Source organism: Gobio gobio, assembly GCF_949357685.1.
Source record: "Gobio gobio genome assembly, chromosome: 8".
NCBI lineage: Eukaryota > Metazoa > Chordata > Actinopteri > Cypriniformes > Gobionidae > Gobio > Gobio gobio.
Genome location: NC_137114.1, coordinates 51,742,856 through 51,765,965, shown reverse-complemented (window position 1 = coordinate 51,765,965; position 23,110 = coordinate 51,742,856). Strand labels below are relative to the sequence as shown.

The 23,110-nt window shown below is 36.9% G+C and overlaps 1 protein-coding gene across 4 annotated transcripts; it reads left to right on the top strand.

The window, feature by feature from the left end:
* Window positions 1-35: 35 nt before the first annotated feature.
* Window positions 36-14,098, top strand: aasdhppt (aminoadipate-semialdehyde dehydrogenase-phosphopantetheinyl transferase). Of its 4 annotated transcripts, none has more exons than XM_079822965.1 (7): window positions 36-128; window positions 195-375; window positions 2,699-2,927; window positions 3,438-3,559; window positions 4,258-4,419; window positions 9,349-9,417; window positions 9,491-10,876. In XM_079822965.1, exons 2-7 carry the CDS (start codon window positions 232-234, stop codon window positions 9,653-9,655), a joined length of 891 nt encoding a protein of 296 aa, XP_079679091.1. In that variant the 5' UTR covers window positions 36-128; window positions 195-231; the 3' UTR covers window positions 9,656-10,876. The 4 variants fall into 4 exon arrangements, with proteins under 4 accessions (XP_079679091.1, XP_079679090.1, XP_079679092.1 ...); XM_079822966.1 differs by adding an exon at window positions 11,820-14,098 and having other exon boundaries at window positions 55-375; window positions 9,491-9,667; XM_079822964.1 differs by having other exon boundaries at window positions 50-375.
* The last annotated feature ends 9,012 nt before the right edge of the window (window positions 14,099-23,110 follow it).

Sequence of the window (23,110 nt, the reverse complement as noted above, 5' to 3'; positions counted from 1 at the left end):
CAGCCAATCAAATGAGACGCTGACTGTTCAGCCCCGCCCACAGCATATTCTTCCGGAATCGTTTGAGTGTTTTGGAACACATGTACAGGCGCACCGGAGACAGCTAAACAAATAGAGAATAATAATATGTAATAATAATATTAAATCGCTATTTTACAATAAAAATCGCTATTAATTATGTGCATTTCTTCTAGTGTCACTATAGGACATTAACAGTAGTTGTGGCCCGGGATGGACGGGGTCCGGTGGGCGTTCCGCTGCGGTTCGTGGGTACCGACCCGCTCCGAGTGGACACTGGCGGCCCGGTGCATCCAGCCGGAGGAGAAACAGCGAATCGGGCAGTTCGTGTTCGCCAAAGACGCCAAATCTGCCATGGTGGGTACAGACTTTTACAATTAACATCAAATGCTGAAATAATAAATGTTATAATAATAAACAACAATTATAATAATAAATAATCAGTGTTATTTTGCCCTTCATTTCATGTGTTAATATTATTTTACATTATTTACAATAATAATGTTGCACACGACATCAATCAGGCATAACATTATGACAGTTGAGACAAGTTGAGACACCTCTTCTTTTAATGCACCTTAGACACATAACATTACATAAAAAAAGAGAGAAAAAAAAAAGAAATAAGTATAGGGACTGAAGAGATGTGGGGGGAGGGTTATCTTATATTCTCTTATTATATTATTATTAACTTACTATCTAAAATTAATTTATCTATAGAAAGTGGTGACAATGGTAATCATTACATAGGAGGACTAATATCATTACATTTTTTTACTAATACAATGATGGCAATATGATGGTATTGAGGAGTGGTGGTGGCGATGGTAATGAAGATGGTAATAAATAATTAATGATTACTTTGCTTATGCACACACACACACACACACCTATACATTTACACATTTTTATTTCACTTCTGGAATTACTAGATTGTTTGTTACTGCACTATTTTGACTGTATGTCTGTCTGTTAAATAAAATAAATAAATAAAAGGTATAACATTATGACCAGTGAATAGCACTGATTGATCCTGTTAGTGGGTGGGATATATTAGGCAGCAAGTGAACATTTTGTCCTCAAAGTTGATAGAAGTCAGAAAATTTGAGCGAGTTTGACAAGGGCCAGATTGTGACGGGTCAGAGCATCTCCAAAACTGCAGCTCTTGTGGGTGTTCCCGGTCTGCAGTGGTCAGTCTCTATCAAAAGTGCTCCAAAGAAGGACCAGTGGTGACCCGGCGACATCCATGTGGATGTTACTTTGACACCTACACGTAAAGGATCTGCTGCTAACATCTTGATGCCAGATACCACACATTCAGGGGTCTGGAGTCCATGCCTCGACGGGTCAGGGCTGTTTTTTTTTGCAGCAAATGGGGGACCAACACAATATTAGGTCATTATGTTCTGCCTGATCGGTGTGTGCGTGTCTAACCTTTGCATTAATTTTCATTAATTTGTTCGTTCATTCATTTAATATAGTACCATGCAGTGTGGCTTCTGTGGTTGTTTAATAGTTATTTGTGTGCAGTGTTGGGGGCAACGCATTACAAGTAACTTGAGTTACGTAATAATATTACTTTTTCCAAGTAACTAGTAAAGTAACGCATTACTTTTCAAATTGACAACAAAATATCTGAGTTACTTTTTCACATTAGTTTGACTGACAGCTCTCCTGCCCCCATGATGAGAAAAATAAGTGCAGAGGTGTGTGTGTAAACATGAGGGTTATTGTAGTTCCAGACTAAATGTGAGCATTTATTTATCTCACTTGCACAATAAAGATTCAGTACTCCTCAAAATGAATAAAATCAGTCAAATGCAAAATCAGAATCCTATGCAAACCTTCAATAATTAACTATTTTTATGCATTTAATCTACCTTTATATTTGATATACCAGTGTCTTGCTGCTGGCCTTTGATGATGAAAATTACTAGATTTTTTGTTTTTATTTGTAAAACTTTTATCCTGCGTCCTATTCTACCATTATCCAGAGCTGCGCCCTCTACTGTTCATGCGTGAATTTGCATTTTTACCTCAGCCTGGGGGTTATTACTTCAATTTTGGTATGAAGAGGTCTTTACCGTTGCACAAAAATATAACTTTTTTGTTATAAAAAAAAACAAGCCCAGCCCAGGTGAGAAAAAGTAACGCAAAAGTAACGTAACGCATTACTTTTCTTTAGGGCTGTCAAAAGATTAATCGCGATTAATCGCATCCAAAATAAAAGTTTGTGTTCACATAAGATATGTGTGTGTACTCTGTTAATTATTATTTATATATAAATACACACACAAGCATGTATATATTTAAGAAAAAAATATTTTTATATATAAAACATTTATATTTATATATATTATTATTATTATTATTTATATATATGATTATATAAATGTATATACAGTATATACATGCAAATATTTCTTAAATATATACATGAATGTGTGTGTATTTATATATAAATAATAATTAACAGAGTACACACACATATTATGTAAACACAAACTTTTATTTTGGATGCGATTAATCGCGATTAATCTTTTGACAGCCCTACTTTTCTTAAAAAGTAACTAAGTAACTCAATTAGTTACTTTTTAAGGGAGTAACGCAATATTGTAATGCATTACTTTTCAAAGTAACTTTCCCAAACACTGTTTGTGTGTGTGTGTGTTTACACCAGGCTGGACGTCTACTGATCAGAAAGCTGGTTTGTGAGAAGATGGGTTTTGCATGGGACGGGTTTCGACTGGAACGAACAGCGCGGGGGAAACCCTACCTGTCCCGGCCCTCATCGGCCCCCAGCATCTCCCACTGGAGCTTCAACGTGTCCCATCAGGGAGATTACGCCGTGCTGGCAGCAGAGCCGGGACGCCAGGTGGGCGTAGACCTGATGAAGACCAGCAGACCAGGTCAATCACAGCATCTCACTTTAATGTCCTCTCCAAACATCCAACATCTAACAACCAGCCAACATTTCACAATAATCAGCAGCCCAGTCTGCATTAGAGGCTGTGCAGTTCCACCAGAGGCCACCAGGGGTCGCTCTAAACCTGGGATTGGGAGAGGTTTATTACCTCATCTCTGGCTCTACTGTAAAAACTAAACGCATTAGCTCATAGAAATCATGTTTCTATGCAGAACATGGTTATTAAATGACTGCTTTGTCTCGGTCTTTTGAAATAACACACATGCTTGATATACTATGTGATATATAGTACACAAACAACTCAATTAGGACATCACGGCTCATTAGCATATGGCCGGGCACATTTGCATATCATCACTTATTCAGTATTAAGCAGCTACGGCTGTCAATCGTAGAAGAAAGGTGGCAAAAACGGAGACGTGAATCAATGGTTCCTGGGAAGTTCAGAGGTGAACGGGTGTTTTCCATGTGTGTGTGTGTGTGTGTGTGTCAGGCAGTGGCTCCGTGCAGGAGTTTTTCCGCATCATGAATCGCCAGTTCACGGATCTGGAGTGGACGAACATCCGGACGGCCGGCTCGGACTGGGACCAACTGGACATGTTTTATAGGCACTGGGTAACTATAGCAACTGCTGCTTCCTGCACCATCATCATCACCACCACCACCTCCAGGCAATGAGACCACACACACTGTCACACACACACACACACACACACACACACACACACACACACACACACATCTATAAGCATATCGCAGCGGGAGAGAAATTGTACTGGATGAAACTGTTCCAATTCTGATCACTGTTTCCATGGCAATGTGATCTCATCACTTCAGCATGACTCAGTTGTGCCAGTCTGTGGTCATTTGAGGACTCGACACACACACACACACACACACACACACACACACACACACACACACACACACACACACACACACACACACACACACACGCACATCCAAATCTAACTCTACCAGAAAACTTGAGCATTTGTAGATTTGTTGCATTATTTTCCTGGCGAATGAATCATTTTAGCTCTGAGGACGTCCACAATATTTTACAGTAGTTAAAGAATTAAAAAAAAAAAAGTTTTGCTTTATATTTTAGAAATAAATGTGTCTTAATAAAAATGAGTATTACGCTGATTTTACCAAAATTACCTTTTCTTTGGTCTGACTTGAAGCGTAATGGCAATGTTTAATGTTCAAAAAATTATTACATTAATTAATTTTGATTTTTAGAATTATTATTTTTATGTAATTAATAATTGTATAAATATATATTCACTCATATATATATGTCTTTCGAGGCCCTTAAGGAGAGCTTCATCAAGGCCATTGGCACAGGGCTGGGCTTCGACCTGAAGAGGGCGGAGTTTCACATCTCGCCCAATCAGGTGCGAGAGGGCCAAGTGTCCCGCCAGACACGAATGCACCTGGATAATGAAGAGGAGGAGGACTGGATATTTGAGGTGTGTGTTCACAATTATCCATGAGAGAGTCCGTGAGAGAGTCAGTGTGTGTGTGTGTGTGTGTGTGTGTGTGTGTGTGTCTCATGATCTCTGTGTGACGCCCTGCAGTGCTGGTTGGCCAGAGCGTGTGACCGTGACTCGGATCATAGGCGGGTCAAAATCCCCATAGAGTGCCTTTCAACCCTCACATATTTTGCTCTTAATTTCCCATTTGTTTTATGTCTTGTCATAAATAGTGTACACTTCAGTACTTAAACAATATATTAGCTGAGCTCCCACACATTTATTTGTTTTAGATAATTATGGGCCATCATTTGGAGCGTTAACCATAAGATATGTCCACATATATTACTAAGTTTTCATAGTAATATTAAGAAGCTAATTATATTTTCTGAAAGGTATGATCAATGTTCCCTCTAATTTCTTTTCTCGCCGAGCAAAACTTTTCTCTATTTCGCGGACATTTTGGTCACCTGAGCAAAAACATTCTTTACCTGTACAGTGTATGTAAACACACACAAAAAAAGTGGTTTCATCATGCAGTTATAACTTTTAACTTCAATGTGCCATTTCTATTTTATTTAACCATTGATGTAATTTAAAGATATATTAAATAAAACAATAAAATGAAAAACAGTTAATTCAAAGATATATTAAATAAAAAAATAAAATGAAAAACAGTTAATTCAGAAGTCACTAAATTAAGCACATTTTTCAGTGCTGTTATCTGTGGTCTTCTTTACCAAAAAATACTATTAAAATCTCCCCCAAGACAGTTCAATTCTTTATAATATAATAAATATAATATAATATAATATAATATAATATAATATAATATAATATAATATATATTAGAGCTACAACTAACAATGATTTTTTTCAATTAGTCGACTAATCTAACAAAAAAAAATTCAATTAATCGACTAATCTAACGATTATTATTTTTATTTTTATTTATTTTTTTAGTCAACTAATCTAACGACTATTTTCCAGTTAGTTGTCTAATCTAACGATTATTTTTCCAATTAGTCGGCTAATATAAAGATTATTTTCCGGTTTGTCGACTACTCTACCAATTATTTTTCGATTAGCCACCTGATCTAACACTCTAGGGCTGGGTGATATGGAGCAAAAAATATATCTCGATATATTTTGCTATATCTCTATATACGATATATATCTCGATATCTTTACAGGAAAAATAACCCCCCAAAAACTACTGCAAAAACAAATATGCCAAATACCACAAAGTCTTTTTTTTTTTTGAAGTGCAAAGAGGTAGACAGTTCATGTAGGAACAAAGTAGGGATGCAACAATACAGTAAGTCCACAGTTCAATACATACCTCGGTTTTTTTTACCACGGTTTTCGGTTCGGTTCGGTTCGGTTCTGATGGCTAGTCGCATCAGATTTTTGCTATTCTATTCTTAGCCAAACAGCAAGAGCTTAAGGAGGAAAAAATACAATTTTTTTTCTTTTCATTGCAATACTCTTTCTTTATTTTACTTAAAAGACTTGAAAACCTTACTTAAACTTAAAACTTTACTTTTAAAAAACCTTGTACACATTCCTAGTGTACCGTATAATATAAAATAAATATATATATTTATAAAGATTTACACTGGCAGCTCAGAGCTGTACAGCAGCATTTAAGTATGAAATTGAATTAATAAATGTAAAAATAAAACACTACATAGACTTCCTTATAAGATAAACATTGATTCTTATTAAAGCTACTGTATTAGTTTTTCAGTCAAGAGCAGCGAGTGATTTTGTCTTTGTCTTTTGTTATTTTATTAACCACTAAAGGAATAGTTCACTCAAAAATGAAAATTCTGTCATTGATTACTCGCGCTCAAGTTGTTTTAAACCTGAATAAAGTTCTTTCTTCTGTTGGACATAACATATATTTTGAAGAATATTGGAAACCAAACAGTTGCTGGTCCCTATTGTAGGAAATAATAATATGAATGTCAATCGCTACTATCAGCTGTCTGTTTTCAACAGAAGAAATTAATACAGGTTTGAACAACATTAGAGTGAGTAAATAATGACATCATTTTAGAGGTGAACTGTCCCTTTAAGGACAAGCGGCAGCGTGTTCACTATAGGCTGCCCTGCTGTCAATTTAAGACTTTCACGCATCTAATATACAGACACATGTCGATTTTACTTTCACTTTAGACATAACCGACTGTGTTTATGTTAACCTTGTGTGTAATTGATAGTCTTAGCGCTGTAAGATTTAGTCCAGTAATCACCTGTTTGACAGGCTTTTAGTGCGCGCGCTCGGGAAAGCGCATGGTGCCCTACACGCAAGGCTTTAAAACGCATGCAAATAATGAATTTTCATTCAAAAATAAAACAACTCAAATCAAGGGCATAGTAAGTAACCTTCTCCAGCAAGCAAGCCGCTCTCTCTCCGTAGTGTACAGTCGCGGGAGTTCTTGTCTCGCAAAGTAATGCTGCCTAAGTAAACTGTATCTTGGATCAAGTGTTTGAGAACCAACTGTCGGCATTCATGGCAGTAGACATCTGTCTGCTGTTCGTCCGACGCCTTAACCGAAGTATCTCCATATAATGGAGCCAGTTGTTTTTAAGACAAGTTCTGTAGCCTCCGAGCTGGTTGCGGACGCCGCCATGACAACATGCGAGGGGACTCAGGGGAGGGGGAACAAAAGCAAGGAGGCGGGGGGCGAGTGAGCGGGGGCGAGCACAGCACAGAGAACGCAAACAAGCAAAGTAGCGGAATCAGAATTAAATATAAACAATATATCGATATATTTGATATGTCAAAATCCATATCGTGTTTAAAAAATATCTCGATATATTTTAAATATCGAGATATCGCCCACCCCTATAACACTCTTTTTTTTCCCGGCTGGTCGACTACTCTACCGATTATTTTCTGATTAGTCGCCTAATCTAACACCGCCCCCACCCCCCCACACACATACCGCCCCACCCCCCCTGTCGGCTAATCTAACGATTAATTTTTGTATAGTCGCCTAATCTAGCGATTCTTTTTCGATTAGTCGCCTGATCGACCTTTTTGTTCGCTTAGTCGCCTAATCAGACGCTTATTTTCCGCCGATTAACCGACTAATCGAACGCTTATTTTCCGGTTGGTCGACAACTCTACCGATTATTTTTCGATTCGTCACCTGATCTAACACTCTTTTTTTTTCGGCTGGTCAGCTACTCTACCGATTATTTTCCGATTAGTCGCCTAGTCTAACACTTTTTTGGGGGGGGGGGGGGGACTAATCTAACAATACATTTTTCCGATTAGCCGACTAATCTAACACTCTTTTTTTTCCCGGCTGGTCGGCTAATCGAACGATAAATTTGTGTATAGTCGCCTGATCTACCGCTTTTTTTTCTTTTTTCCGCTTAGTCGGCTAATCTACCGATGAATGTTCACTAATCTAACGCTTATTTTCCCCCGATTAGTCGACTAATCTAACGCTTATTTTCCGGTTGGTCGACTACTCTACCAATTATTTTTCGATTAGTCACCTGATCTAACACTTTTTTTTCTTTCTTTTTTTCCGGCTGGTCGACTACTCTACAGATTATTTTTTGATTAGTCGCCTAATCTAAAACTTTTTTTCATGGTTGGTCGACTAATCTAACGATTAATTTTTGTTTAGTCGCTTAATCTAACACTTATTTACCCCTGATTAGTCGCCTAATCTATTGCTTATTTTCGCTTAGCCGACTAATCTAACGATTATTTTTCCAGATTAATATGATGATTCTTTTTTTACTGATTATTGTATTTCAAAGAGGGTAGTGAATTTGTATATTATTTTAACATGAAATCAATTAATGATGACATTATTAATTGTATTTCAGGAAGGGTAGTGTACTTAGTATGCCATTTTATAATGAAATATATGAACACAAGAAGCATTTTAAACATTATGTATAACTAATGATACCGCCCCATACACAACAAAATTTGACCCTTTTCAAACTTGCTCAAATCTTTACGCTTGCCCATTTTTCCTGCTTCTAACACATCAACTTTGAGGACAAAATGTTCACTTGCTGCCTAATATATCCCACCCCCTAACAGATGCTGTGATGAAGAGATTATTCACTCATAATGTTATGCCTGATCGGTGTATAATTAGTATATTACTCTTCTAATGTTATCTACAGCTTATGTTTCTATAAATTGCAATATTAACGACAAATGAATGCTGTCTAAGTGGCCGACAGGGTGGACATTTTGAGCTTCAATTAGCATATTAGCTTACAACAAACTGTGACTAGCTAAATAGCCAATCTGTCTGTTGAAGAGAATTTGGTATATTTTAAACGAAATTTACATATTTTGAAAATATTGTATTCTAATCACTTCCAGCATATTTTATGCCGACAGGGTGGACATGTTAAGCTTGGGACAAACAAGTACGCAAACTCATACGAAGAAAATGTGTCAGTTGGAAAGTCGCCAAACTCACTTACCTCAGATGTTGAAATTCGCGCCACTGAAGAGACAAAAAATCTGATGTCACTAAAGGGGATGGCCTTTTCTTAAAGGGGCGGATACCCCAATGTGATAGGGTGGACAAACATTCAAGGGACATGGACAAACTCTTCTTTTTTATTAAATACAAATATTGTTTTCATTACCAAATGATCAGTACACTCAAATTGAGTAATCATACTTACTTTTTTAAGTCTCTTCTGCTCACCAGGGCAGCATTTATTCGATCAAAAATGCACTTAAAAATTTGTGAAATATTTAAAACATCTGTTTTCTATGTGAATGTATAGTAAAATGTATTTTATACATGTGATCAAAGTTGAATTTATCATCATTACTCCAGTCTTCAGTGTCACATGATCCTTCACTAATCATTCAAATGTGCTTTTACATTCGGCAGTTATTTTACAGATTTTTTCCCTGTTTTTCAGGAGAGCTTATTGGACAAAGATCATCACGTCGCCGTGGCGCTGGGGAAACCGGATATCAGCACGTCTAGCGTGAGTTTAACGATATTACACGACTTTAGAGCTCAAAACAGTTGGTGATCAGGCACTTCTGTATGCTCTGTAGGAGGAGGGCGGATCCTTGGGTGAAGCTCCGCCCCTTTTGTTCACACAGTTGAGTTTCAGCGATCTGGTGTCCAGAGCCACGCCCCTAACAGAGGAAGACTCCGCCTACTGGGAGAGATTTCAGAGCAGAAGGGAAGCGCCTTTGAGGCAAAGTGAACAACTGTGAATGCAAATTTATGTAAATAAAATACATGTTTATATATTTGTAGTTCTTTCGGGGTCATTCATCTTCTGAAAGATCTTTTGAGCTCTGCATCTTTTTAAATCTTTTTATGCTGGCTTGCTAATTAATGCTAACATGGTAAATCACGCTAGTGACATGCTAATTAATGCTAAAATGGTAAATCATGCTAGTTACATGCTAATTAATGTTAAAATGGTAAATAATACTAGTTACATGCTAATTAATGAATGTTAAAATGGTAAATCATGCTAGTTACATGCTAATTAATGCTAAAATGGTAAATCATGCTAGTGACATGCTAATTCATGCTAAAATGCTAAATCATGTTAGTGACAGGTTAATTAATGCTAAAATGCTAAATCAGGCTAGTGACATGCTAATTAATGCTAAATCATGCTAGTTACATGCTAATTAATGCTAAAATGGTAAATCATGCTAGTGACATGCTAATTCATGTTAAAATGCTAAATCATGCTAGTGACAGGTTAATTAATGCTAAAATGCTAAATCATGCTAGTGACATGCTAATTCATGCTAAAATGTTAAATCATCCCAGTGACATGCTAATTAATGCTAAAATGTTAATTCATGCTAACAAAATGTTGAAACACGTTAATAAAACATGCTGTTAACAACGTGTAAAAAAAAACATGATAGCAACATGTTAAATCATGTTAACAACATACTAATTAATGCTAGAAACGTGCTAACACATGCTAGCAAAATGTTAATTCATGGTAACAACATGCAAATTCATGTTAACAACATGGTAAAACGTTTGCAAAGTGTTAAAAAATGCTAGCAAACATGCTAATTTATGTTAGAAACATCCTAAAAATTCCACCAACATGCTAACAACATGCTAATTCACATTAACAACATGTTAATTCATGCTAGAGGCCAACTTAAACATGTTAAAGTGTTAATTCATGTTAGCAGCAAGCTAAGTAATGTCAGCAACATGTTAATATTGTTAGCAAAGTATTAAAAAAATGCTAGAAGCCTCCTAAAACATGTTAGCAACATGCTATGGTAACAACATGAGAAAACATGCTTACCAAATGATAAATCATGCTAGCAACATGTTAATTCATGTTAAGAACATGGTAAAATATGTTAGCAAAATGTTAAATAATGTGTTAAAACATGCTAATTTATGTTAGAAACATCCAAAAATGCCACCAACATGATAATTCATGTTAACAAAATTTTAAATCATGCTACTGACATGCTAATTCATGCTAACAAAATGTTAATTTATGTTAGCCGTGTCTTAAAACATGTTAATTCATGCTAGCAGCAGGCTAAGTAATGTCATCAACATGTTAATTTGTTAGCAAACAAGCCTAGCAAACAAAATGCTAAATAATGCTATCAATTTGCTAATTCATGCTAGAAGCCTCCTAAAACATGTTAGCAAAACATGCTAAAACATGTAAAAAAATGCTTGCAACAGTAGATCATGTTAGCAGTGTGCTAATTAATGTTAGCAACATGGTAATTCATGCCAGCAACATGCTAATTCATACTAGCAAAGTGTTAAAACATACTACCAAAATGCTCATTCATGCTAGCAATGCGTTAAAACATGTTAATTGATGCTAGCAATGTCTTTCTTTCTCTTTCCACTTTTAAAAGCTTATAAAACTTCCATACGGCTTTCTCAAGCCAAGATCATAGTTTGTCCCAACAAACTTTACTCGTCTAGTTACTTATAGCGACTTGTGACATTGTTTTCGTATTTTAACCATCTTTTGAAACGTCAATATTATCAAACGGATTTGTTTAGGGAGACAAAAACCTCACCGAATTCATCAGATCTATTGATAATACTCGCTGCTGTTTTCCCTCCAAAATTATGTCATTTCCTGGAGGATGATGTCATCTTTACTCAGTTAATGGGATATATGGGAGTTTTTTTTATTTATCCAGTATATGACATATCTGATGGGAACTTGAAAATGTACTGCATAGTGTATGAATGACCCGCTTATGTAAGAGATGAGTTTATTTTCCCAACCTACACCTCTCAACGTCTCTCTCTCTCTCTCTCTCTCTCTCTCTCTCTCTCTCTCTCTCTCTCTCTCTCTCTCTCTCTCTCTCTCTCTCATCCCCTCCATCTGCCAACGTCTATTTTTATCCGCAGACTTTCAGCAGGCCATTAGGACTGTGTGTTTGGAGGGTCCTGCTTTTAACTAATCGCTGCTGTCCGTGCGCAGGTATGCATTTGCTTGTGCGCTGTTATAACTGCAGGACTGCTGTGAAGCCCCGCCCCTTGCCCTGATTGACAGGAGCTGCCGCCAATCAGATCATGAGCAGCCGAGCCTGTCCAAACCCGTACAGTAGAGTTTAAAACAGCAAAGTAAATTACAGCAAAGCAGAGCAGTCAAGGATGAACTAATCCAAAACGCAGATGGGATCCGTTTTAGATTAAACTCTGGACGCTGATGTAATTACATTTCTTTCAAAGTAAGAGAGATAGAGAGACTGGAAATTTGAATATAAATGAGTTTCCATAATAACGCTTTACAATACTATCTTTATTTATCAACATTAGTTAACTGCGCTGGGTAATATATGAAGCATATTGGCAATGTTTAATGTTCAATCAATTATTACAATAATTAATAGTATTTTTAATAAATGACGAGATGTTCTGAGAAGCCTGCTAATTCATGTTAAGAACATGCTAAATCATGCTAACGTAATGGTAATTCACGTTAGCAGTGTAGCACAGTTATCCAGTGTTAAAACATGCTAATCCATGCTAACAAACATGTTAATTACTGTCAGCAGTGTTAAAACATGCTAATTAATACTAGCAACATGTTAATTCATGTTAGCAGTGTTAAAACATGCTAATTCATGTTAGCAGTGTTAAAACATGCTAATTCATGCTAGCAACATGTTAATTCATGCTAGGAACATGTTAATTCATGTTAGCAGTGTAAAAACATGTTAATTCCAGATAGCAGTGTTAAAACATGCTAACTAATACCAGCAACATGTTAATTCCAGTTAGCAGTGTTAAAACATGCTAATTCATGCTAGTTAAAACATGTTAATTCATGCTAGTAGTGTTAAAACATGTTAATTCATGCTAGTTAAAACATGTTTATTCATGCTAGTTAAAACATGTCAATTCATGTCAGCAGTGTTAAAACATGCTAATTCATGCTAGCAACATGTTAATTCATGTTAGCAGTGTTAAAACATGCTAGTTAATACTAGCAACATGTTAATTCATGTCAGCAGTGTTAAAACATGCTAGTTAATACTAGCAACATGTTAATTCATGTCAGCAGTGTTAAAACATGCTAGTTAATACTAGCAACATGTTAATTCATGTCAGCAGTGTTAAAACATGCTAATTCATGCTAACAACATGTTAATTCCAGTTAGCAGTGTTAAAACATGCTAATTAATACTAGCAACATGTTAATTCAAGCTAGCAAACATTTTAATCCATGCTAGTAACATGTTAATTCATGTTATCAGTGTTAAAACATGCTAATTCATGCTAGCAACATGTTAATTCATGTTAGTAGTGTTAAAACATGCTAATTTATGCTAGAAAACATGTTAATTCATGTTAGTAGTGTTAAAACATGCTAATTCATGCTAGCAAACATGTTAATTCATGTCAGCAGGGTTAAAACATGCTAATTCATGCTAGCAAAATGTTAATTCATGTTAGTAGTGTTAAAACATGCTAATTCATGCTAGCAACATGTTAATTCATGTTAGCATTGTTAAAACATGGTAATTCATGCTAACAACATGGTAATTCATGTTAACAGTGTTAAAAAATGCTAATTAATGCTAGCAACATGTTAATTCATGTTAGCCGTGTTAAAACATGCTAATTCATGCTAGAAACATGTTAATTCATGTTAGCAGTGTTAAAACATGCTAATTAATAATAGCAACATGTTAATTCATGTTAGCAGTGTTAAAAAATGCTAATTAATGTCAGCAAAATGCTAATTAATGCTAAAAAAGTGTTAAAACATGCTAGCAACATGCTAATTAATGGTTGGAATATGGTAATTAATGCTAGCATCATGTTAATTCATCTTAAAAGTCTGTTAAAACATGCTAATTCATGTTAAAAGCTACTAAAACATGCTAGTAACATGTTAATCCATGCTAGCAATGTGTTAAAACATGCTAGGAACATGATAATTAATGTTAAGAGTGTGTTAAAACATGTTAATTAATGTTAGCAACATACTAATTCATGCACATTCATGTTAAGAACATGGTAAATAATGCTAGCATCGTGTTAATTCATGTTAAAAGTCTGTTAAAACATGCTAACAAAAAAAACATGCTTATACATACTATGTCAAAATGTGTTCATTCATGTTAGCGATGTCTTTCTTTCTCTTTCCACTTGACTAAATTTAACGCTTATCAAACTTTCATACGGTTGTGTCAAGCCAACATCAAAGTTTATATATAATACAGGGCTCGACATTAAGCCTGTTCACACGCTTGTCCTTCGGACAAGTAAATCTGTCATTCACTTGTTCGAGTAAAACATTTGCTTGTCCGGATTTTTTTTGTAAATATAATCTATACTGAAGCAATATTCTCACCAGTGTTTAATCAGCTTTGACATATTTAAATATGCATATTTGTCATATTTGTACCTTTTTAAAAAGGGCATTTTCCATAATCTTATTAAATATAGGATATGCTTCAGCTCTCCTTTTATATTCTTAAATTTGATCTATAAATTAAATTAGAATAAGACACTATAGGCTGTTACCAATCAAATTAAATAATTTACACTGAAAAATTACAACTGCATTAAATAATGTTATGAGATTATTTAAAATATTTTTGAATATACAAATAAGAAATGTTGGAAAGATGAAACTAAACCACCAGTAGGTGGCAGCATGTGACCGTCTTAATGAGCGAGTCATTGAGTCGATTCAGTGAAACGGCTGAATCATTCAAGAATTTGGCGGTCGTTTACGAATAGGTCATTGAATCTTTGATTCAACCGATTCATTAAAACGCTGAATCATTCACTAACACACACTGTTGCTGTGAGATGCGTTACGGTTCTGCTGTGATATTTGTTGGAACTATTTTCGCTGCTGAAATAGAACAAAAACAGTCCATATTGCTTCTAAAATGTAAGTGACTTAATGTTAAATTGTTTATGGAACTGGCGTATGAAATCAGTGTCATTTTCAGTCGTGATGGTATTCAGGAAAACAACACTCTTGTTAGTGTAATGTTGCTTAACTGTATCATATGTTATAAATATAAAAACTGCACAATCTTAACTGTATGTTAACGGAGTTTCTGTGTGTGTGTGTGTGTGTGAGGCGCTCATTTGTTTTCGATTTTCTCCTCGAGAGGCTGCGCGACCCTCAACAGCTCAACCTTGTTAACTTCAGTTCGTTTTATATTATTATCCACTATCGATCGCCACTTACACTAATGAATGCAGAATCATTATTGCACTTTGGTGATTCCCTAGTTATTTTTTGTTTTGACGTTTTAACCAGGATACTTGTCCGTCGGTAGCCTGGATGCCAGCCGAACTTAGCCCCGCCCACAACATTTTTACTCGGGCAGTTCGGTCTGGAATTGATCGGTAGAGAAGTAATTATGCCCGAACAGAAACTGTTCGGACCAATGAAATCGTCAGGGCGGGCTTTAGACGATGATGGACAGATGATCAACAGTAGCGTAATCATCTACGTCATCAAAAGCCGCTTGGGTTGAGTTTGTTCTAATCCTAAACGGAGAACTTGTTCGTAGATGCATTCACCTTTACTATTTCTCTCAGAAATGATGATCGTGTTGGTAAGTACTCTGTGTATCCTTAAATTATTTTTTTACAACACAGGCAAAGATCGTTTACACTCATCTTGTTCTTCTAACGTTAGGCTACTTATTCCAGCGTGCGTGCAGACAGGGTTGCCAAGTTTTTACAACAAAACCCGCCCAATTGCTAACGTTCCTCAAAACTAGCCAAAAACAAGCCCAATAGCTTTTTAGGGGGGGTTCTCCGGGAAAAAAAGGCATTTGGGGGGTAAAATGTCAATTTTGGTAGGGCTGTCTGCTAAAAATCGCATTCCTGGGTTTGTATATCACATAATTGGGGTCGCTTCAACCCGCGGACATGGCAACACAGTGCAGTTGAGTTCTGTTGACATTTGATAACTAACGTTGTGCGTCGCTCCGTTGCTCTGATTGGTTGTAGGTCTATCCAATTGAGATCTTTCCTGGTTCGGTTGAAACACGCCCCATAATCACAGCCCAACGGAGCGGTCTCAGACTCATATTCTGACTAGAATTGAGTATGACGACGTCAGGCTAGTCCGTCGGGCAAGTAAAATTATTTTTCACTTGCCCCTTCAAAAAATCCACTTGTCCCGGACAAGCGTTAATGTCGAGCCCTGTAATAATAAAAACTAAGAGATGTATATAAGCCAAGGAATATTATGCCGATTTTCCCACAGTGACCTGTGTTTTTGGCTTGATATGAAACATATTGGAGATGTTAAATGTTCAATTAATTATTACATTAATTAATAGTATTTCTCAGTAGTTCTGAGATGTTGCTAGATGGTAATATAGTTTGACTGTAAGCTAAACACAGTGCATGTATATCGGCTGTTTTACATTGCTCATCTAATCAGATTTTGATTTTAATAATAATATAACAGCATAACACAGTCCAATACAATGCAGAAACATGTTTTGTGTGCATTGGGCTTCTTTATTCTCCTGAAGTCTATATATCTAATTATATACTGAGATCTAATATATATATATTCTCCTGAAAGCATCAGCCAAACGCTTCCTAAATCACACACACTCATGAACGGGAGAGCGAGCGAGAGCTGCATTAAAGAGGACAGCTCTCCTCCTCCAGTGTTTCTGTTAAAGATTGATCACAGAGTCTTGAGTAAATCAGCGCTGAATGAGTGAGATGCGTCAGTGTGTGTCTGCTTTCTGTCCGTCTGACGGAAAGTATTTCCAAAGGTTAGAGGTTAAAACAACAGTTTGACTGTCCCATGAGAACGGAACTGTAAAGCGGGTTTGTTCTCTTCAGAAGGTCAGGAGACAAAGAGCAACTACAGTCTGGGATTTATCTGCTCGCTTCAACAGTGGACGTGTTCTGAAGCAAAGCCGGGTTTTTGTTTGGTTTCTGTCGTTGTGGACTCAGGTGCTCGGCCATGACTTCACACACACACACACACACACACACACACACACACACACACACACACACACACACACACACACACACACACACACACACACACACACACACACACACACACACACACACACACACACACACACACACACACACACACACAGCTTAACTGGGTCACTGTCCAAACTCTTCTCCCGGACGACTTCTGCCCCTCCGCCAGCTTCCTGATTTACTGTGTTAATCTCCATCACTGTGATTCTCTCCTGCAATCGTGATGGAGGCCCTGCGGGAGCCAAACTGGGGCTCCGACGTGCAGTGGCCGCAGAAACACAACCCTGTGAAACTGAAGCAGTTACAGCACAGATGGATAGATAGATAGATAGATAGATAGATAGATAGATAGATAGATAGATAGATAGATAGATAGATAGATAGATAGATAGATAGATAGATAGATAGATGATAGATAGATAGATAGATAGATAGATAGATAGATAGATAGATAGATAGATAGATAGATAGATAGATAGATAGATAGATAGATAGATAGATAGATAGATAGATAGATAGATAGATAGATAGATAATCTGGTCAGTCATGATGGGACAGGAAGGGGCCGTCCCCAAAATGTTCCCACAAAGTTGGGAGCATGAAATTGTCCAAAATGTCTTGGTGAAGCATTAAGAGTTCCTTTCACTGGAACTAAGGGGCCAAGCCCTGAAAAACACTACATTGTCACTCGAAGTGGCCACGCCCTTAATTATGCAGAACTTAAAGGCTTAATATAATGTAAACGAATGAGTTAATTCACCCCCCTGACAGTCGTCATAAAGGGGAAAATTAGCGTATAGACCAAAAGCACAATGTGTCCCAGACTGTAAACATGTGTTCTTCTGCTGTAAAGTTGGGCATTTTAACATGAGCTCAATGAGATTCTTCTGGAGTCTGTCTCTAGTGGCCAGTCCATGAACTGCAGTTTAAGTCACTTTCGTATTGGCTTGATTGCCAGACGGAGAAGCGTGATTGGTCACTCAGAGAACACATCTCACTGCTCTAGAGTCCAGTGGTGGCGCGCTTTACCCCACTGCATCCCACGCTTTGCATTGCACTTGGTGATGTAAGGCTTGGATGAGCTGCTCGGCCATGGAAACCCATCCCATGATGCTCCACACACTGTTCTTGAGCTCATCTGAAGGCCACAGAAGTTTGGAGGTCTCTATTGACTCTGCAGAAAGTTGGCGACTTCTGTGTCCCTCAACTAGGGATGAAACGATTACCGGTTTCACGATAAACCACGATAAAATTTAGTGACGGTTAGTAATATCGTATAAAATTTTATTATCATTAAAACCGCATGTGATTATCACGGTTGTGAAAACTTGCGGTAAATCTTGTCCAGTCAGCGTCAGTCTGGCGCAGTGCACCAGGCAGAAACCAGTGACAGCACTCGGGGGATTGTTCAGCCTCTAAAAGGACCAAATCTGAGGCGTGGTCATATTTTGTCTTTTACAAAAGTCCTGAGGGAAACTTAATCTAAGATGGTCACCCTGTCTGCAAACATGCCAGAAGAAAGTCGCTGTAATGGGGGGAAACACTTCAAAACTACGAACGCAAGGCAAGTGGACTTTGACCTCAATACCAAACCTACGTCTGGGAAATAATAACGTGAAGCGAACGAACAAATTCAGACAAGGCTAGGGTGACATTTAAGGGATAATAATCAGGGTTTGACATTAACAACCGCCATTTCCGAGTGTAACGTTATTTCGGCTGCACACTAGCCACTCTGGCTGTTGAACTTATAATAGTCTTCTCAAAAGCCATCTGTTATAATCGCGTTGCGCATTATAAGCACTTACACGTGCTTCTATTGAGTTTATGAATGCAATATCCAGAGGTGGACAGTAGCGAAGTACATTTACTTGAGTACTGTACTTAAGTACACTTTTTGAGTATCTGTACTTTACTGAAGTATTATTTTTTAGGGAAACTTTTACTTTTACTTCACTACATTTGAAAGGCAAATATCATACTTTTTACTCCACTACATTTCTATCAAGGTCCTCAAAGTCGAAAGTCGTTTCTGTAGCAAGTCAGTGGATGAATTTTTTTTTTTTTTTGAGAACAGCCTAGAAGTAATCACTTTTGTAGGGTCATAATTTCCCCAAAATTTTTGAACACTGATCAGTTTATAGCAAAATGGAGGAAGACGGTTCCTCGGCACAGTGTGTGCACCCATGGCCATATTAGAAAGTAAGTTTCAGTTTTCTGAAAAGATTAAAGATTAGTTTCGTTGACATACACTTGATGAATGTCTCATAAAATGTTAAAAAAACGTAAATGTCAGGGAGAAAGAGAAGCATAGACATATGGATGATGAAAGAGCTCAGTTCAGTCTGTTTTTTTGTGCCTCTGAGATGCCAGAGTATTTACTGAATAGAGCTTTCTTTTGTGTGTTTTTTTCGCACTTAAACAGACCAATACACACAAAATGTCAAAATGTTCATTTTGGAAAGTATTCACGTAAACAAAGTTGATTATGTCATAAGTGAACGTAAACAGTTGGGGGAATATCGGATGTGTATCAGTGTATAGGATTTGTGCATTCTGCCTTAAAGTGACAGCAGCTTTCTAACTTTTATACAAGTATTTAAATTATTTCAAGATAGTCATATGCTAGCATGTCGGATAGAGCATCACTGACTGGCTTAAACCACCGTGATGGCTATAGCGTGCATTCATACAACAATGCAACGATAATAAAATAATGCATTGACATAAAAAAGGAAATTTACTTTTGATACTTAAGTACTTTTATAAACAAGTACTTCTGTACTTTTACTTAAGTAAAAATAGTTTTTTACAACTTTCACTTGTAACGGAGTAATATTTGACCAGTGGTACTTTTACTTTTACTTGAGTAATGGAGTTGTGTACTTTGTCCACCTCTGGCAATATCTCATAATCAGAGGCGTTCAGATTAGCGGAGTTTTGTTCAGAGCGCGCGCCTCTCTCACACGCTGAAATTTGCACTCAAAGCAGAGATAAACGTGTGTTGTACGCAGGAGATTCACTCATCATACAGTGGTTGACTGTTTTTGTTCTATTTCAGCAGCGAAAATGGTTTTAAAAAAACACAGCAGAACCACAGCGCATCTGATTTGACTGGCATAACGCTGGCGAATTTAGGGACCGTCTGTAAAGTTACACACAACATTGGTAACGTTATACACGTTTCAAACTTCAATAGCATTTGAAGAGAATGACAGTCATAAAACTGACTGTAAAGTGTTCATCTAGGTGTCAGGTATGATGCACACATTTTGATATTTAATAAAATAAACTGTCAAATCATATGGAAATATGGATATGCATTATTTCACTAGGATACTGTTTGGGCTCTAACACAAAATATGATAGATTTAAATGTGTCTGATAGAACACTGATGAGAATATTGCTTGGGAATATATTTACAGTGATAATATTAGAGATTATATTTACGACAAATTATTATTATTTATGTGTTATGCGTTGCTATTGATGACGGCCATTAAGGAAGGAAATCCCACAGAATCTAGCTTAAAAAAGTGCTTAGAGCTGCTTTAGTTATTTGTTGAATTTCAAATATAAAACTTGTTGAAATGTTTTAAGTGTGTGCATCTGTTCTTTTTGAACACTTTCATTTCGTTTGAACAAAACCGTGATAATATTGATAACCGTGATAATTTGGGTCACTATAATCGTGATGTTAAATTTCCATACCGTTTCATCCCTACCCTCAACATAAGCTGACCCCGCTCTGTGAGATAGATAGATAGATAGATAGATAGATAGATAGATAGATAGATAGATAGATAGATAGATAGATAGATAGATAGATAGATAGATAGATAGATAGATAGATAGATAGATAGATAGATAGATAGATAGATAGATAGATAGATAGATAGATAGATAGATAGATAGATAAAGCCTGTAAAGCTGAATTCCTGAGCATAAACTATTGTGTTTCATCAATCTGGTGTGTGTGAACTGATTTTCTCACCCATCCTCCTCGATGACACACTCTCTCCCCCGTTACCATGGTAACCATCCCAGCACAGCCAACTTTGCCATGGCAACAAGAACACGTGTGATACAGGCAGTCATCTGAGTTAATCTAATCAACATCACTGTCTGCGCAGAGAGAGAGAGAGAGAGAGAGAGAGAGAGACAGAGAGAGAGAGACAGAGAGACACAGAGAGAGAGAGAGAGAGAGAGAGAGAGACACACAGAGAGAGAGAGAGAGAGACAGAGAGAGACACAGAGAGATAGAGAGAGAGACAGAGAGAGACACAGAGAGATAGAGAGAGAGAGAGAGAGAGAGAGAGAGACAGAGAGAGAGAGACACACAGAGAGAGAGAGAGAGAGAGAGAGAGAGAGAGAGAGACACACACAGAGAGAGAGAGAGAGAGAGACAGAGAGAGAGAGACACACAGAGAGAGAGAGAGACAGAGAGAGAGAGAGAGAGAGAGAGAGAGAGAGAGAGAGAGAGAGAGAGAGAGAGAATTAGCATCTGGATTATGATGTTTCTGCATGTTTCTGTAACATCCCATCAGAGACGGATCACAGTCAGGACAGACACGTCCCGAATCACACACTTCTGCTCAAACAGTGAGGTCATAGTAAATCTGACTGATTGATCGCATATCTACAAATTCATTATCAATTTACTTTTAGCTAACAATTTCCACCGGCTCAGATGTGTGGCATCACAAACTTCTATTCCATTCCATTCATTCTATTCCATTCATTCTATTCTATTCCATTCATTCTATTCCATTATATTCTATTCCATTCCGTTCTATTCCATTCATTCTATTCCATTCATTCTACTCCATTCTATTCTATTCCATTCATTCTATTCCATTCATTCTATTGCATTCTATTCCATTCATTCTATTCCATTTATTCTACTCCATTCTATTCTATTCCATTCCATTCATTCTATTCCATTCCATTATATTATATTATATTCCATTCAATTCCATTCCATTCCATTCTATTCTATTCCATTATATTCTATTCAATTCTATTCCATTCTATTCTATTACATTACATTCTATTCCATTCTATTATATTATATTCCATTCTATTCCATTCCATTCTATTCTATTCCATTATATTATATTATATTATATTATATTATATTATATTATATTATATTATATTATATTATATTATATTATATTATATTATATTACATTCCATCCCATTCTATTCTATTCTATTACATTCCATTGTATTACATTCCATTCTATTATATCACAACCCCAAATCAGAAAAAGTTGGGACAGTATGGAAAACACAAAAAAAAAAGTGATTTCTATATGAATACAATATGAACACAAACTATTTCATGTTTTGTCTGGTCAACTTCATGTCATTTGTAAATATGCATCCTTTCCTGTCATTCAGACCTGCAACACATTTTAAAAAAAGTTGGGACAGGAGCAATTTAGGGCTAGTAATGAGGTAAAATGGTTAAATAATGATGTGATTTGAAACAGGTGATGTCAACAGGTGATTGTAATTATGATTTGGTACAAAAGCAGCATCCAAGAAAGGTCTAATCCTTTAGGAGTAAAGATGGGCCGAGGATCGCCAGTTTGCCAACAAATACGTGAGAAAATTATTGAAATGTTTAAAAACAGTGTTCCTCAAAGAAAGATAGGAACGAATTTGGAAATTTCACATTCAACAGTGCATAACATAATTAAAAGATTCAAGGAATCTGGAGGAATTTCAGTGCGTAAAGGACAAGGGCGCAAGCCTAAGCTGAACAACAGTGATCTCTGATCCCTCAGGCGGCACTGCATCAAGAATCGTCATTCATCTATAAGCGAGATCACCACACGGGCTCAGGACTACTTTGGCAAACCTTTGTCAAGTACCACAATACGTAGTTACATCAACAAATGCCAGTTAAAACTGTACTGTGCCAAAAGAAGCCCTATGTTAACAGTGTCCAGAAGCGCCGTCGACTTCATCTGGGATGGACCATCACACAGTGGAAACGTGTACTGTGGTCAGATGAATCAGTATTTGAAGTATTTTTTGGGAGGAATGGACGCCGTGTGCTCCGGACCAAAGAAGAAAAGGATCATCCAGACTGTTACCAGCAACAAGTCCAAAAGCCAGGGTCTGTCATGGTATGGGGTTGTGTCAGTGCCCTTGGCAAAGGTAACTTGCACTTCTGTGAAGG

What these genes read in the sequence shown, in the direction of transcription:
- aasdhppt (XM_079822966.1), top strand. Translation starts at nt 232, where the DNA reads ATGGACGGGGTCCGGTGGGCGTTCCGCTGCGGTTCGTGGGTACCGACC. An exon ending in ACATGTTTTATAGGCACTGG is followed by an intron (nt 3,560 to 4,257) that starts GTAACTATAGCA and finishes ATGTCTTTCGAG; the next exon opens with GCCCTTAAGGAGAGCTTCAT. An exon ending in CGGATATCAGCACGTCTAGC is followed by an intron (nt 9,418 to 9,490) that starts GTGAGTTTAACG and finishes TATGCTCTGTAG; the next exon opens with GAGGAGGGCGGATCCTTGGG.